Below are 18,304 nucleotides of genomic sequence, written 5' to 3'. Positions count from 1 at the left end.
ACCATGTTGAACTTTCTTATTTATGGCCCCATCTTCATGAAATTTGGTAGGCGGCTTCCCTGCGCTAACCGAAACTGATGTACGTACTTATTTTCGGTGATACTGTATGACACCACTGTCAGCCGCCATATTGAACTTTCCAACGGTCTTTGTTACTTATTGGCCCATCTTCAAGAAATTTGGTACGCGGGTTCCCAACACTAACTGAATCCTACTTACGTACATATATACATCCATAGCCTGTAGCTTGGTCGTCGTGTGAGGTGGCGTTGGGTCCCCTATTCCCACACCTCCAACGTTTTTGGCTGTCTGCCTATATAAGGTCGTCCGTCGCTCCAGTCTCTTCATTCCCTTCCTTGCTTCACCACAGGATTCACGTCTCCCTACAGATAACTGCAACCTGTTTATTTAATCCACAGCTTCTCTGCTGCTTTATTGTTTGTTTATTACGATTATAGTTATTGTGTAGGTATTTTAGACTTAGTTTACATTGTTCAGGTACCCATTTCCTTTATCGTTCCAACCGTACCCCCATTAACATGTCTATCGAGGTGATCACCATCGATCAAAGAACTATCACTTACCGAGTGGTTTCCATGCCCGGAGATGGCGCCTGCCTTTTCCATTCTCTTTCTTACATATTGCACGGCCATATCAGGCTCACTCTTGATATCCGGAGGAACATTGAGTCTTATGTATTGAATGACTGGGACAGGTTCAAGGTGTGGACGGATGACGGTACAGGAGATAATTATACTACACAGGAGCACTAGAAGAGTGAAATGCTTAAGCCCTTCACCTGTGTGTCTGCATGTGAGTTGATGGCTCTTTCTGAATTGTTCGGTTGTCGCTTTCAAGTGTATCGAAATGGCCAAATATTTTACACCTTTGGACAACTGCCAATGCCCCTTAAACATCTTAGATTCACAGGTGACGATTTCAGTAGTGGACACTTTGATGTTTATGAATGTTTAAACTCTGAAAAGCTGGATGTGAAGTTATCGATGAAACCAGTTGTATGCTTACAACGTTTTACAGATGCCGAATGTCATTTTAACACAACAAGTCCTGCAAATACTAACGTAATTGAAACAAACCATGAAACTCAAACCGGTTATGACAGCAGCAATCCAAGCTGTGAGATTTCAGACAAGATTGCTTTTCACATGGCCAACTGTACGTTGCATGTTCAAGAGTAAGCTCAGCACACAGCTTGGTCATATTACAACCGAAGGGCCGAACTGACAACGTGGTATACAAAGAGATCCTTAACAAATAATTATTGGTATAGTTTCCCTCAGTTTAAAAAGGTTTACTTTTCTTCTTAATAAAAATTTGAAGGCAGTACTTCTCCGCTGCGAAGCACGGGTATTTTGCTAGTCACAACATAAAACTATGAAAGCAGTAAAATCTTGTGTTGTGAAAAGGGCCATCTTATGGAAGCTTCCCCAATTTGATTAACATAGAAAACTAAATAAAGCAACATAAACCAAACAAGAATCTACACATCTACATCTTTAGAGATGTTGGAGGTAACCAATACAAACATGCAGACTCCATACAAAAACATATGCATGAGATATGAAACTAAAGCTGACTCTGGATCTGTGAAACCGCAGCACTTACTACTGTGCCACTATGTATTACATTGTGTTAGATTATATTCTAGTATCTGATCCAAACATCTTTTGCATTTTCGAAAGCCATTTATTGAAATTTCATAGTGTCTGTGGTTATGGAGGACTTCTTGTGTATCCCACAGTAAGGAACACAAGTGAGCAACCAACCCTGAGAGAGACATTAGTCTGTTGCAAAGCATTTTGGAACACGGGAGCCTTGAGGTAGCACTAACCACTGTGCCATCATGCTTCCCAAATGATAAACTGCAATCAGCAAATGAAAAGCTTACTTCTTCCTTACCTGCTCATTTGAATTAAGCAGCATTAAGTCCAAATCTAAAACCTAAAAAAACAATAAAATGACATGTTAGTGGTAATACAACCTTATTGAAGATTCTACCAGTAGGTTAATAAAGCAAGCTAAATAAAGTAATATCTACTCAACGGCAATCCCCCCATTTTACACATCTCTAAAAACTAATGTTTTCACATTAACCGTAGTTAATAAATGTTTTACTGAACAAAAAATAATTACACTTAATGCAGATTAGGATAAGCCTACTCATTTCAGCCATATCAGAACCATTAAATCTTAACTCACAGTAAAGCTTGAACCCTGGAATGCAAGCACAGGTCACTCTGATGTTGGCACCTGCACACACTCAATAAAAGACTGCACTTTTTTTCATAGGTTATGACAGTGTCCAATCAGAAGATTGTTGTGGTTTATCTAAAATAACACAAATTCTTTCCTTCCACTTGCATTGGATGAAGAAAAAGAGCTTCTGTGGAAGGATCATTCTGTAGAACTGGAAAATCTTGTTTGATGACCTATGGGAGAGTGTTAGGGTCGAATGGGAATACTAATGGGATGTGGGTTCCATTGTTGGGTTCCTCTTATGTTGGATGTTACAAGGTTTATTCCCGGCTTGATTGAGGTTGCCTGTCCCCAGTATGAGAAGGGTATCCTCTGTCATTATTAGGATGTCAGAATAAACTGAAGTAGCACAGCATTCATCCATCCTTCAATCTGGGCTACAGGGGCCCTGAAATTACTTCATTAATTTATTACTTTTAGTTTGGTTCTTTTTTTTGGTTGTTTCCATTTAGGGGTCACCATAGCGGATCATCTGTCTCCAGCTATATCTGTCTTTTACATCATTGTCTGCCTTCATGTCCGCCCTCGCCACATCCATAAACCTCTTCTTTGGCCTTCCTCTTTTGCTCTTGCCTAGCAGTTCCATCCTCAACATTCGTTTTCCAATGCACCGCTCATGTCTCTTCCACACGTTCCCAAACCATCTCAATCTAGCCTCTCCAAATTGGTCACCAAACTGTCATACCCGTTTTGTCCCTTTAACATACTCATTCCTAATCCTCTCAGCCCTCGTTATTCCGAGCGAAAATTGGATTAATGAATTACTGACACACTTTAAAAGAAATACGTGTTCTTTGTTTTCCAAACAAATATTCCTGCTGATTCCGTCCTCTTTAACTCCTTTCCTATTATCCCTAAAACCACTCGCCTATTGCTAGTCACATCATTACAGTTCACTGTACTTAATGATGGAGGTCAGCTACTAACACAGCGCTTGCAGCTGCAGAATCCCTGAATATGCTCTGTTGGAAATGTAAAGCATGTGAGGAGGAAAATGATTTAACGTGTTTTAACAGCGACAGTTGTTCAGAAACGGCCATTGACAGTAGAGTGGATCCTAGTTTTAGCGTTGAAGAAGCATACAAAGGTTAGCATTTTGTACAAACAGTAAATTTTGATGACACTTCTAAATGTGCTTGGTGTGTTAGGCAACTGTCAGAGATGCCATTCGAGTAATCTGCCAGGAGCAAAGCAGATGTATCAAGCACAGGAGAGCCATTACAGAATTTAAATATGTTCATAAGTGATGGCATGTCTAATGTAATTCTGACTGAGCCAAACTGACATGCACAGCAACTCAGCCAGGGAAGCCAAACCCTTGAGACAGTAGTGAGAAATCCTGTTTGAAATCAGAGCTCTTCATTGACGCATTGACTCCTAGGGAGTCTAGAATTTTTTCATTTTAAAGTTTTCATTTTAAAGTTAATAGTCATTCAATGTGTCAACTACCTTGCAATGGAGTGCATATATACATGATGCCATTATTGATTCTAACGTGTCATAATTAAACACATTTCACTGCACATAATTTTCTCACCAGTTTAAAATGGAATACAAAAAGTGTACTGCAGTTCGACTCACGCCCATGGACTGGGTGTCATAACTAAAAACAAAGCAAAAGTATTGCATGTGGCTGAGCTGCTTCTCTAAGAGTATTTCATTTTGATTCAAGATGACTTGGTAATCATGCAAAAACTGAATGCAATCAAGTGTCCTTTCAGAGTCCGCATTTGGTCTGCTAGGAATACCAAACATGAGTGTGTTCACACTGCTAAAAATGAAATCTGAGTGAAAAGTGACTATGTCAAGAAATTAAATCTTCTTTTCCTTATTGTAAGGATTATTGACTTATCACACGATTTTTATTTACACTTTTTCGCTTACTATAAGCAATCTTGTCAAGTGAATTTTACTTACCCCATTGGTGGATATTTTTACTAAATAAAAGCAGTGCTCCCAGACAGGAAGGTGATAAGGCAGGAGATCCACCACCTTATTGATCAGGTAGAAGTTGGCAATGTACAGTAAATGGCCATTTCATTCTCTTCCATGTCCACCTGTTGTTGGAAAAGGCCAATGTAATAGAAGCAGCAACAGGAGGAGAATTCCCATGTGCTACAGTACATTCAAGAGCAGAAATCTTGAAGAGCTGCAGCATACAATTATATGGTCATTAACCAGGGCATCCATACGCCAATGTTCTTTCTAAATATGCACCTGTATAAACTGATAAGTTTCTGTGTGTCCGTCCAGTTGCTATATCTCTGTCATTCCAAAAGATGGTGCATCACTAACATTTTCTAAATAATAAAATGCTCTGCATTTCTCATTTTAATAGAATCGTTAACATTAACACTATTCTTACAAATCCCATACCAAACAACCCATACCCAGCCGGGAAGCCCCTGTAGCATATGTTTCAGGAGAGCAAACATGGGAAACACAACATCTCCTCCTGGACGATAGATGACAGCCTCCCTCAGACTCAGCCTCAGACTCCCCCAGGGTTTCATGGGGGTTGAAATGTTGTGCAGCCCTGTTGGGATCTGCAGGCGCCACCATGGGGAGCAGCCGGATGTAGGCAATCAAGCAACTGGAGCGCTTCCAGATGCCCAGTAAAAGGAGCCAGCAACCACCACTCAGCGGCCAGAGTCGGGTGGAGGAGGACGAGGTTGCCTGGGAGGAGTGGTGGTGCAGAGGAAGAGTGTGTTACTTTTGTGTGTTGGTGCTTTGGGACTGTGTTGTGGCTGGGGGACACGGGGAAGATGTGCCCTCCAGCTGAAGAAAAATAAAAGTTTATTTATTTTATACGTGTGCCTCCGTGTCCAATCTGTGTTATGGTGCACTGCAAACACTAACACTGAGGTTGATTACTTTGAATTCAATGTTATTTTTCACTTCATCTCCTTTGTCTCTTTCTCTCAAATTAGAGAGTTGAAGAATTAGACTCTGTTTTTAATATTTCACCTGGCCCACTGTGCTCATCAGATGGCTATCAAGTATAACTGACATTGCGATTTTGTGACCACATAGATTACAATAATCATTACATTTCATTCTCAGACCTTCTTAGTTCAAATCAAGGCTCTTGAGGGGGCCATGGTCTATTCTACCAGTTCATCGTGGGGTCCACTCCCCTACTTACTCACACTGACACTGGGGACATTTCAGAGTCGCCAATTAACCAAAGGATTAAGAGGCGGACTTGGCAGAGAAGTATTGCTGTAGAGTCTACCCGGCTTTACCCAGGACTGCATTTTGAACTTGTATGGTTCCCTTTGTGACTTTTCAGTCAGTCAGCACTTTTGCTTTCTTAACAGATACTTACTTGAATGTCAGGTGTCAGATTAGTCCTTATGTTGTATGCAATGCCATTTATATCTCTGCTGACGCTTCTGGCTTCAAGCTCCACACTTTGCCTCCTATGCTGGCTTTGCCCCGAGGCGTGCGTTGCTCTTCATGAATGAGGTGCTGGCACTATGACACACTCTTTCAACATTGCACATCGTACACACCCTGTATTGTTCAAACAATGCATTCTCCCCATGCTTTTTACTTATTGTATTTTTTAATTTTTTTTCAGGAATGTTCTTAAAGTAAGCATTCAGGAAGCAAGGTCTGCGGTTCCTTTCAATACATTTTCTTAGAATCATTTCAAACATGCCATTGTGCCATCAAGTGCAGGATGTGGAGGCGGATTTTCTATGGGCATGTGAGGTGTTTGCCTACAGATTGCCAAGACGGAGAGGCAGGATTCTACTTGCTTGACATTTTTAATCAGTGCTGGACCAGTAAAGGATAAAATGTAATGGATCCTGCTTTACTAGAATTCCAAGTAGCTGCAGAAGTCTACCAGAAAACCAAAACGAAAATTGCAATGAAGAATGGATGGTTTTGAGAATGTGTTATGTGTAATGGAACATTAACGTTCACCCTTGTAAGCAATAACAACTGAAAAGACTTGGAACCCTCATTTACCTCCTGTCAAAAAACAAAACAAAAAGAGGCGGGTTAGGTTTAATGACGCAGTTTAGGGTACATGATGATTTTGTATCCTAAAACCTACTTTAGCAAAGCTGTTTAAAATTCAGAAATAATTTCAATTCCGAATATTCTTACAAAGAACTGTACATTATATACTGTTGCAAATATAATCATCTGTACAACCAGAATAATACAAATGAACCAAAAAATGAATAAAAAGGTTATCTTCTGTAGACAATTAATGCCAGCCAAATGGGATGAACAAATATAGCAAATAAAGGTCAAAATTAATAGAATGCTGAATGAAGCCGATGTCACATTATGTGACTTCAAGTTGCTGCCTGTGCCAGATTTGCTGACTTCAGTTGCCGATGTCTTCACCTGACCATGTAGGTTTACACAACTGATAATCGGTAGGCACTTCAAATTTACCAACTGCGTGGTGACCTTTCAGCACAGTTGTGTCCGCCCCTTTTTTTCTGACAGCCAATAATGTGCTGCCGGTGCTGTAAAAAAAAGGTTAACAGGTAGGGAAACTGTCTTAACCTCAGCCCCATTTTTTTCTTTTTTTCCTTTCAATTGCGGTGCATAAAACACAAGACATCAGACTGACAAGCTTCTGTTTTATTTAAGAGATTCCTTATTTCTTGTCACAGCATTAAATCCATTGTACTTCAGAATGATCATCCATTGGTTGTCTGCTCTCATGCACACATAGCCCACCCCTAAAACTAAAGACAAAATCAAAACTGTTTCATTTTGTTGGAGTGAGTCATGGTCTAGTCGGAGTGATTTGCTGGACATATCACATTATACAACTGGATTCATTTGAGTGACAGACGCTGTCTCAGTGACATTATATAGACGAAGGCTACATATGAAAATCGCTGGAAAAGGCTTCAACCTCAACAGGTTATATTGTGTCTACCATGTGTGATGGATGATTCGCTTTCTCAGTCTCTGTATTACATAAAGCACTCCGCTATCTAAGCTTCGTTTCTCTATTTATACTCTGATCTCTTCTCATCCTGCCAGTCGAGTGCTTGCTCTTAACTCAGCCCTGACCTGCATGTGTTCTGGTTAAAATGTAGCTTTACACTCAAATGAAGGTCACTTATGTCCATCTCCTGATCACGAGTTCCTTTAGATTGGCTCGATATTTATAACCTTGTCATAGTACAATTTGGACAGTCAATTAAAAATATAGCAAAACATAAAAATCATCAACAGTTTTTGTCCTCATATATATATATATATATATATATTATATATTGTGGCGGAGGCACATGTAGAAATAAATGAAAAGGTTTTTAATTTTTCTTCAGCCATGGGGCACGTCTTCCCCATGTCCCACAGGCCTAACACAGTCCCAAAACAACACACAAAGTAAAACACCCCAAACCACACTCTTCTTCCTCCACTACTCCTCCCAGGCAGCCTCGTCCTCCTCCTCCCGACTCTGGTACCCGGAATGGAGTGAGGCGTTCCCTTTTATCCAGTATCCGGATGTGCTCCAGGTGCTTCCTGATGAGCTTCCTGCAACACTTCCGGGTATGGCGGAAATGCTGCATGAGCACCCAGAAGTACAGCGGGAGTATTTGCCTTTGGGCTTAACAGCACTTCCTGTTGTGGCGGAAGTGCTGCAGTCCATGTTCCCTGTTCCCTGGCGGTAGCCACGTGCCCCAACTGGGTGGAGCCTCCCAACTCCGATCTTGTGGCTCCCCTGTACCCCAGGGCAGTCACCCTCTCGTGGCCCGGGGAAGGTATTGGCGCTCTCCCGGTCCTTCCATGTCCCAGGCATCCCAACTGTGCAGCTGTCTATCACTATATTTATATAATCTTGGAGGACTGAATTTATAACAGAAGACTAAAATTTCAAGATAGGTTTATGACTTGCACTCACAACATCTTATTGGAAACTTCTTGAGGTCCTGCATGATATACCAAAAATGAATATTGGAGGATCTAAATGTATTTAGTTTAAACTAAGTTTAAATTAGATACCCTAACCAGAATGGAAGGAATTGGGTTAACATAACCTATTTGAATTACTCTGACTTTTTAAAAATGTCAGCTTTGAATGTAAAACAGTCTTGTTAAATCAAATTACTGAATGTTAACAAAATTTAAATATGCTGATTGCACACTCTGGTATTACATGATCATTTCCAATCAATTAAATATCACCTAAATGTTTGTTTTTAAAAAATCCTTTTTTATGTTTTAATAAAACTAGCAATTCGTCCAATCACTAACCACAACCACATCATTATTGAATGACATTAGCAAGTAACCAATCACGCCTAGGTAATTAGCATATTAAATCACCTCCATTCTCCACATGGAGACAAACCTGCTCATGTGGATTAGGATGTGCAATGGACTTACAAGGCTACTGAAGACAAACACACTCAAAGCCGCCTTGATAACTGCACAATCTTAAGCATTTACATGACTATTACATCCAGTATTTATCTTTCTCCAAAGTTAGACATTGAATGACGATTGCTAAAACACCTTTACAAAAAAAGGGGGTGACTCAATACAAATTGACTCAGTTAATGCTAATAAGACATTTCTTGCCACCAAAAACACTCAAAATTGTTCAAATATTCTCAAAACCTTTCCAAAAAACAACTCTAAGTCTAACTCTAAAAATCTAAACAGAAAAACCACCTGATCTGGCAACATTGCATCCTAGCATGATTGCCAATGAAATCCATTTGGTTTTTATAAACATAAATTAACTGAGTTCTTATGATAGCCAAACAAATTACGTGAGCTGTACTAGAAACAGATATGCAAAGCCTACCAACATGCTCATTTTCAGATGAATCGTCTTAAAGCAGCTGTGTAATGACAAACTACTAAAAATCAATTTTTGAATCTTAAAAGCATATTTATTTTGAGTAGAGCTGATTTAAAACAATTGGGCAATGTCAATAAAAATTGATTTCCGTAAATGGTGCTCTTTATTAAAGAAATTAAATATATACACACTTTTTTACACAAATTATACTTGTCAGTCTGAGACCCGACCCAAGACATTTGAGTCAGTTGTACTAGAAATGGGATACGTAAAACCTTAAATCCTATTCATTATGAGTACAGTTAATTTGAGTTAGCTGATAGCAACATTCCCCAAGAATCTTTTTTTTTTTTTGTATAAATTACTGATCTGAAGTCAAGGATTGCTAGCGTGTTGAGCTACTGTGAGTCTTGTTACATATACAATATAATACACTTTCATTATTCACCTTCAGGTTATAGGACATTTTTTCTATTGTTGTCATTTCAGTAAAACAGGTTGTACAGGATTTAATGGCATCACTTTACATTCATCATTCCCTATTAATTTCTTATTAGTTTTACTTTTCGTTAAATTTAGCCACAGAATTATTTGTGCTGGCAGCAGGCAGCTCTTATTATTTATTCTTAACCCTCACTATAGAGCCTGAGGCCTAAATGAATACATAGAAATCTACATATTTTGGTTTTAAAAATGTTTCCCTCTTATTTCACATTTTTAACAACACACTGCTGGCAGCATTCATTTTCCAAATGGGCATGGCAACGGCAGTACCAGCCTCAAACATTTAGATTGTTCCTTTGGGATATGCCAGAGACATAAATTTATATTCAGTAGAGAACTGTCAGCCTGTTTTTGCCTCCTCTACTGGGGAGCAAAAGAGGCTTCATATGTGGTCATGTGGGTCTGCATCATATGGCAGTCATATGTTCTTTCCTTCTGTCTAGTGAGATGTCTACCATTTGCTATGACAGACCAAGACCTATTCAGCACAAGAATTTTCAGACATTGATTTGACCTACCAGTTTTCATGACACGGAATCACAGCAAATAAGGATCATGCTTGCAAGGTCTTCAAAGCTGTCACTTGTGGGTCTCTCAATGACTGGGACATGACAATGATGACCTGTGTTGTCTTAGAAAGCTCCTGCCAATGCTAGTTAAGTGTGTTTGTCCAGAGCCACCTTTAAATTATATTGCGTGTGTTCATAAAAGTTACTTATGAAAGCTTTGAAATCATATCAGTTGTCTTATATTATTTTTTGTCCCGTGCCTCCTGATTCACTAGTATGAGAAAATCCCCACATTGACATACCATTTGACAACTCTTGATGTCTAGTTATGCATGACATCACACTTTTTGAGGTTCCTGCCTAGTTTTGGTCCTCTAGACCCAAGATACCTTATTTTCAGGACATTTTTAGATAATATTTCGTGCAGAAAATTATACCGGTAAGGTTGGGGATCATGCACTGGTACAGTGCGTTGCCACACCCACCACACAATGAAACAGCGCGGGATCCCGGTTGGCAACCCCCTAGGCAGACACGCAGTCCTGGCCCACCCCCCAGAATTACCCTCTATCTGTTACAGACATGTGTTACATGGGTGTCACATTGGCCTGGACCAGCCACTTGGGTCCTCAACAATGAGGATCCTATAAGCCAGATCACCCTTGGGGAATCCCACCACATGGTCATAGTGCCATAACTGACGCTCCCTCACAATGCAGGTAATGTGCCTCTGCCTGAGCAACATTTGACACAAAGTCAAACCAGTGGTACCCAACGATTCTCAGAAGAGACACAATACTGAAGGAGTCCAGTCTTCATCTCAGGTCACTGGATAGTGTCCATGTCTCACAACCATATAGCAAGACAGGAAACACCAGGACTCTAAAGACTTGGACCTTTGTCCTTTTACAAAGATATCGGGAGCTCCATACGCCCTTTCCAGCGACCTCATGACCCCCCATGCTCTCCCAATCTGTCTACTGACTTCATAGGAAGAGTCACCAGAGACATGAATGCCACTGCCAAGGTAAATAAACCTCTCAATGAGGCTGACACTCTCTCCGCAGACAGAGACACTGCTGATGGCTGTGCCTAAGAGGTCATTAAAGGCCTGGATCTTGGTTTTTATCCAGGACACTTGCAAGCGCAGACACTCAGACTCCTCGCTCAGTCTCCTGAGAAGCCCAATCAGAGCCTCCATTGACTCCTCCAAGATCACAGCATCATCTGCAAAGTCAAGATTGGTGAATCTTTGTTCACCAACAGATGTTCCACAGCCATGCTCAACATGCAGTTCATACAAGCATTGAACAGAGGAGGAGCAAGAACAGACAGCTGACAACCCCCAGAATCAACTGGGAAAAATGCAGAGGTTCTGACTCCACTCTGCATAGCACTCACAGTACAGTGTACAGGCTGGCCATGATATCCAGTAAATTTGGGGGGATCCCGCGAAGTCTCAGGATGTCCCACAGAGCAGCTCTACCAACTGAATCAAATGCTTTATAAAATTCAACACAGGTTGCAATACAGTTCTGCTTATATTCGTGTTTGTGCCCATGAGAACCCTCAGTGCCAGGATGCAGTCAATGGTAGACTTCTTAGGTGTAAAACCAGACTGCTCCAGTTGCTCTTAGGTGAGCAAGTGATCACGGATCCTACTGAGGACGACCCTAGCAAGGACCTTACCCGGCACAGAGAGCAGTGTTATCCCCCTGTAGTTGCTGCAATCCAGGCTATTACCCTTCCTTTTCCAGATAGGGATGACGAATCCCATTTTCCAGTCAGTTAGGATGATGCCCGTCTCCCAAATCGAAGCAAAGATTGCTTGCAATACAAGGAGGACAGCCTTGCCACAAGCCTGGAGATTTTCACCCTGGATACCACATATTCCTGCAGCCTTCCCTACCCTCAGCTAGTTCACCACCTGTGTAATCTCAGTGAGATTGGGTGGATCACAGTTAATTGGAGGATCAGCCTTAAGAACCATGGACCTAGAGATGTCCAATGTCTTAGCCAAGTGGATCGCCTTTAAACAGTTGCTCAAAGAAGCCAGCCCAGTGGATCACAATAGCTGTGTCATCCATAAGGACTGTTCCATCACCCACCCTGACTGTGACTCATTGAGGAGCAGATTCAGATGTGCGTAATGCTTTGACTCCTCTGTAAGCAGGACATGGGTCACTAGACCATAGATGGTGTAACAATTGCTCTCTCATTCTTCTAACAAGCACCTCCTTATCTGCCCTCAGAGCCTTCACAGCCATCCTTCTCAGTTCCCAGTACAGACTGGAATTGCAATCAAGCCGTGTTCTGCAACTCCTCTCGATGAAATCCAGGGTGCTCTGTGAGATGAAACAGCTCCTTCTGGGAACACTGGCAAAACCAACACAACCCTCAGCAACCTTCAGGGTCTTGTCAAAGAGGGTCTCCCACATCACATTAGGAATCCCTGTCACACCCAAGTCTGCACGTTCCTCACACAAACTGTGTGCAAACTCATTAGAAACAGCCTGATCTTGGAGTCTGGCCAGGTCCAGCCTCATTTTCATAGTATGCGGTAGCCTACTTGACCTAATCTGGAACTTCAAAATAGCAACAAGTATGTGGTCAGAATTCACAAACTGGACACTTCTGTAGACCCTGCAGTTCTGTAGGAGCCTCCAGCATCTGCCCATGAGGATGGGATCAATCTCCTTCATCACACTACTAGTATTAGAGTACCAAGTCCAACCAGGTGGCTCAGGGCGTTGGAACCAGGATCCAGCGAAATACAGACCCTGACCTTTTGCAAAGTCAAGGAACATGGAGCCACTTTTACCGCTGTCACCAGACCCATGGGGACTGACATAATCCTCATAGCCAGCCTTGTCAGTGCCAGTGGTCACCCATGACCAGAGGAGTGTCACCTTACGGGCACTCATCAACCACCGAGCGAAGTTATGAATAAAATGTCTCCCTCACTCAGATATCATTCACCATGGTTGTAGCATACACCAAGACAACAGACAAGGCACCCAAAGAGTGCCGTAATCTGAGCTCATAATATGCTCATTGAAAGGAGTGACATCGGACACAATCGGAAGAAGCCAATCTGCCACAGCAACAGCTACTCCCTGAGTATGACAGCCATGTACTTCTACCTAATGAAGTAAATCCTTACATTTCTCAATAACGTATTAAGGCCAGTTACACTAATTCATACTTTTTTAATATGTTATTTACCCCATGTGGTTTGTGACGATGGCTCAAAAAAAATTGTTAATCTCATGTTTTCATGCATAATGGATATAATGTTTCTGATATAATTGACTTCAATAATGACCAACGTTGGACAGCAGTATCAAAAAGTGCCCATAAAAAAAACTCACGCTACTAATGTTTCATAATTCACATGTCAAGTCATCCAGTCAATATGCTCACATCACAAACACATGTATTTTTATTAAAATATTATTAAATAAACCATGTCCTGAAAATGTTCTTGTCTACAAAAAAAGATCATGCTCAGATCTGCCCTAACTTTTGAATTGTATACCAGCCCACCCCCGACCACTCAATTCATTGGTCAGGAGTTCCGCCCAGTAACAATGTAATTATTGTCTAACACTGCGCTTCACGCAACAGCAACAAAAAGCATGCACTAAGAGACATATAAAACTTAAGAATAAATATTAAAGACAAGACAGTGATTATCAGGAAGAGGCTCTGTCTCGTACCTGTGCATATCTGAGATGTATCAACAAGCAGAGGTTCAATTCACACGTGCAGTTTCACAGACTGCCACTAAATAATCCTGAGGTACAAACATAACAGCGGGAGTCGAGACTGTAATTCGAATGCTCCTTCACATTTGAATGCATTCGATCTTTATTGACTAGAGTGTCTGGAGGTTTATTCAACAATATTTTAGTTAACATCCACATGTCTGGCACGTTATGAGCATATAACTGAATGGTTTGACATGAGGATTACAAAAAATGCATGTAACATGAGATCTCTTAATTGAGTTGTTTTTGATATTGTTTGTTGTTGTCCGGTGTTGGTCACCACTGATGCCTGTTCTATCAGAAACTTATTTGTGTTCTTCAGGGGAACAAGAGATTACATTTTTGTCTTTGGCTATCACTATAAACTATATGAGGTAAGTAACACAGCATTTCTCAACCTTTAAGTATTTGCGACCCGAGTTTTCATAACAGTTGTAATCGCGCCCCCCCTAACATTTTTTTGAAATGTAGATGCATATTTTATTATACCTACTTAACTTTTATCAACATTTATCTAACTCTATATTTATTGTTCTAGTATCAGAATGTAGTTTGAGTTAACTTGTTTTGCTTTCAACAGATGTTTTTTTCATATTTTTGATTCTTGTTTTCTTTTTTCACATCTTCGCGCCCCTTTTTTGTTACTTCGTGCCCCCCTAGGGGGCTCGCCCCACAGGTTGAGAACCACTGAAGTAACATAATAAAAAACTTACCTTTTGAGTGGAGTATTCTTTTAAAGTAACCACATGCAGAATTCTTCATATATAATCACATCTGAAACCACTGCAATGAATGGCTTCAGAGCCTTGTACTGATGGCAGGAGCACGTTAAGAAGAATTTTAGAAAAGGTAAGTAGGTGACTGCGTCACCTCTAATATGCTAATCTGATTGCTTACATCTTGCCTGAAGAAGAGGCCTGAGTTGCCTCGAAAGCTTGCATACTGTAATCTTTTCAGTTAGCCAATAAAAGGTGTTATTTTGCTTGACTTCTCACTACTGGCAAAAAAAAAAAATGTAGCCCTGCCTGACTTCTTCGAGTGGAGAGTTAATTAGGTGAGCTCTCCCGCCATCTTTTGGCAGTTCTGCTTACTGCAGCCTCCCTGAAGAGTCAAGGCATGCCTATAGTGAGAGAACAAATGAAAATTATGGTGGTCCACATATAGCAGATATGTGCAAAGAAAAGCCTCCTCAAGAGTGTCAAGGGTGGTAGAAGCCAAGCTCAGCTTCTCTGCTTCCTGCTCACTGTTGGGTGTGATTTTCCAATTGCATCCACAGCCGTGTGTTATTTTTTTAAAATGTACTTTTTGTATTACACTTTTCATCAATTTTTTTTGTTGTCTGTTTTCCTTTTCTCAGTTTTTGGGAACAAAAACAACTGACATATTTTTCAGGCTCATACCAACAGAAGCTTATTCTTGCCGAAAAAAAGAGAAATTGCATTTCACAAAGATATTCCCTGCTCTGGTTGTCTAGTGACAGCTATTGACAGTGAGATTAAGTAGGCATTTAGCAACAGTTCAGCAACAGTCACTGGCATACGTTTAGTTTTAATCATCATAAAGTTTAGCAGGTTTAGAAGAAATATATATAGAGAGAGACATATAGGGAGAGTGCCAGCACAGAGTTGCCAATCCTGTCCCACAGCACCAGGGTCTGCATGAGGTCTGCGTTTTCTCTCCATGCATTTAGATTAGATTAGATCAACTTTATTAATCCCATGTGGAAATTTAAATGCATATAACAGCAGAAACATTAAAAAGCAAACATATAGACTCATCAAACAAATAACACTATCATCCATCCATTATCCAACCCGCTATATCCTAACTACAGGGTCATGGGGGTCTGCTGCAGCCAATCCCAGCCAACATAGGGCGCAAGGCAGGAAACAAACCTCAGGCAGGGTGCCAGCCCACCTCAGGGCACACACACACACCAAGCACACATTAGGGACAATTTAGAATTGCAAATGTACCTAACCTGCATGCCTTTGGGCTGTAGGAGGAAACCGGAGTACCCAGAGGAAACCCCCGCAGACACGGGGAGAGCATGCAAACTCCATGCAGGGAGGACCCGGGAAGCGAACCTGAGTCTCCTAACTACGAGGCAGCAGCGCTACCCACTGCACCACCGTGCCGCCCATAATACAATCAGTCAATTAATAATAAATGTATATTGTGCACAATTTACAAAGTGAACCTACAGAGTATAAGCATTTAGTTTGGGTTGCTGGAGGAAGCACTGACCTGCCTGATTGCAGCAAGCAGAAACGACCAAACCAGAGGCACTTCATAGCATACCATGGAGGAATGAGCCTGTGGCTAAAAGTACTCCAAGTCAGTGCCTCCTGCAGGGAATGGAGGGATTTTTTCATGATGACGTCCAGTTTTGCGATTCAGGTTAAGTCTTTGATGAAGAAGGCTTTTCCGATAAGTGTATTGTGCATCTTTTGAGCTCAGTTTGCTTCTCCAGGAGACTGCACTGTAGAACAACACACTGGCCACTATGCACTTGTGGACATCAGGAAGTACGGTCAACTCTGGTCCTTTTTGTAGAGTGCCACTGTGTTGTCAGGTCAGTCCATTTTTCTGTTTATGTGAACCCCCAGGTACCTGTGACTCTGCAGAACTTCCATCTCCTCCCATTGAATGGTGACTGGTCTAAGAAGCTCTCTGGCATGCCAGATGTCCACCACTCACTCTTTTGTCTTGGATATGTTGAGTGGCCATTCACAAGACAAAGTCCTCCACTAGCTTTCTGTACTCTGACTCACCTCCGTTATTAATGCAGCAATTTCTGTAGATGACAAGTGCTGGTATTGTATTGGAGCCATTGTGTAGACGGCAAACAGGGAGGCAGGAGAGTTCCCTGAGGTGCCCCACTATTACAGGCACACAGTCCCTGAGCCTCACAAACTGCTGTCTGTTGGTCAGGTAGTCCATGATTCAGGAGATTGTGAGGACATCAAGATGCATTTGTGCATTAATTGGTATCAGTGAGTATTTTTTTACCACCTATAAATTGTGCTAAACTGCAGATGATTATTATGGATTGAATCAATATTATTGTGCACATATTGATAACATGTAATATACATGATATCCATAAAATCAAGCATACAACTGTACACACAAACACACAACAGAAAATATGAATTAATAATAAAATTTAAAAAGTTAAAAGCACTCTCAGTTGAAAAAAATTATTATTTATTGTCTTGTCTTCAGGATCCTCCTTTCCTTGCACTTAGAGGCTGTACAGATTTGAGGCAGTTTGTTAAAGTGACAGGTAAAAATGATGCGTCCTGTACGCCAGGGGTCCCTAACTCTGGTTTTGAAGGGCCTCACTGGCTACAGGTTTTCATTTAAACCTTTTTCTTAATTACTGACCTGATTTTGCTGCTGATTAACTTCTTTTGAATTAAATTTAATTGACTTGTTTTTTAAAATTTGTTCCCCTGAATTTCTTCATTGTTCCTCTGAACTGCTTAATTTCTTCCCTTAAATGGCACCCAAACAGAAATGAAATGTGAAGTGAGTGAGCCAACCAAAGACCAGCAAAGTTAGGCCCTCAAACTCGAACCAGTTGCTTAATTAGGCGCCAGTTCTTGTTATTATTTAAACCCGTTCTTTAATTCCATGGCTTGTTGCTGCTCTCATTGTGCAATAGCATACATTTCTGAAATTGCTGATTTTCTATTTTCTACGAGCAATGATAAAATGTTTTGGGGATCTGAGCAGATCAAAATTCCTAAGACCTTCATCTTTCTTTATTTTCAGAAATTGTATGATTGCTATCCTTGTTCATAGCTGTGTCACTTCTTGGCTGGATTATTGCAATTCCCTTTTCTTTGGTCTTTCTCGCAAATCTCTTTATAAGCTTCAGTTGGTCCAGAATTCAGCTGCCCGCATAATTACTAAAACTCCCTGTATTCACAATATCACTCCAGTCAATCCCTTGCAGCAGCTTCACTAGCTTCCAGTTAAGTTCCGCATTGAATTAAAAATTCTTCTGTTAACTTTTAAGGCTATCCACAAACATGCCCCTCCATATCTGTCCGACCTCTTCCATATTGCCATCCCCGCCCCCCCAGGACCCTTAGATCCTCTTCCTCCATCCACTAGACCGTCCCCTTTGTCCGCCTTACCACCATCCTCTGCTCCCCTGGGGTCTCATGTATAACGCCGTGCGTAGAATTCACACTATAACATGATGTAAGCACAAAAGCCGAAATGTGCTTATGCACAGAAAATTCCAGATGCAGGAATCTGTGCATACTCCAACTTCCAAGTTCTTCCGCTCCATAAATCCAGATCAGCGTGAAAACTAACGCATGTGCACGCGCTTTATGTAACGCCCAGTCTCCTCCCAGAATTACACCTCTTTGAATATGCAAATCAATATAAATAGACCTTAAGCTCAGCGTTCTGTAGCAGTTTGAGCTACTTTT

General features: G+C 41.1%; 1 protein-coding gene across 2 annotated transcripts in view; it reads right to left on the bottom strand.

The window, feature by feature from the left end:
- Positions 1-14,634, bottom strand: part of LOC120543221 (vomeronasal type-2 receptor 1-like) — a 51,548-nt gene extending 36,914 nt beyond the window's left edge. The window contains exons 1-2 of one of the 2 annotated variants that reach the window (XM_039776165.1): positions 14,567-14,634; positions 1,921-1,962 (exon numbers count right to left, since the gene is read on the bottom strand). In XM_039776165.1, coding sequence (XP_039632099.1) covers positions 1,921-1,928 — 8 coding nt within the window. In that variant the 5' untranslated portion in view covers positions 1,929-1,962; positions 14,567-14,634. Of the gene's footprint in view, positions 1-1,920; positions 1,963-4,194; positions 4,280-14,566 lie in introns of those variants that run through there. The other variant, XM_039776164.1, reaches the window with a different exon arrangement.
- Between the last annotated feature and the right edge of the window lie 3,670 nt (positions 14,635-18,304).

This window comes from Polypterus senegalus, chromosome 13 (genome assembly GCF_016835505.1).
Source record: "Polypterus senegalus isolate Bchr_013 chromosome 13, ASM1683550v1, whole genome shotgun sequence".
Taxonomy (NCBI): Eukaryota; Metazoa; Chordata; class Cladistia; order Polypteriformes; family Polypteridae; genus Polypterus; species Polypterus senegalus.
Note: the sequence above shows the minus strand (reverse complement) of the source record. Positions and strands in the feature narration are given on the sequence as shown.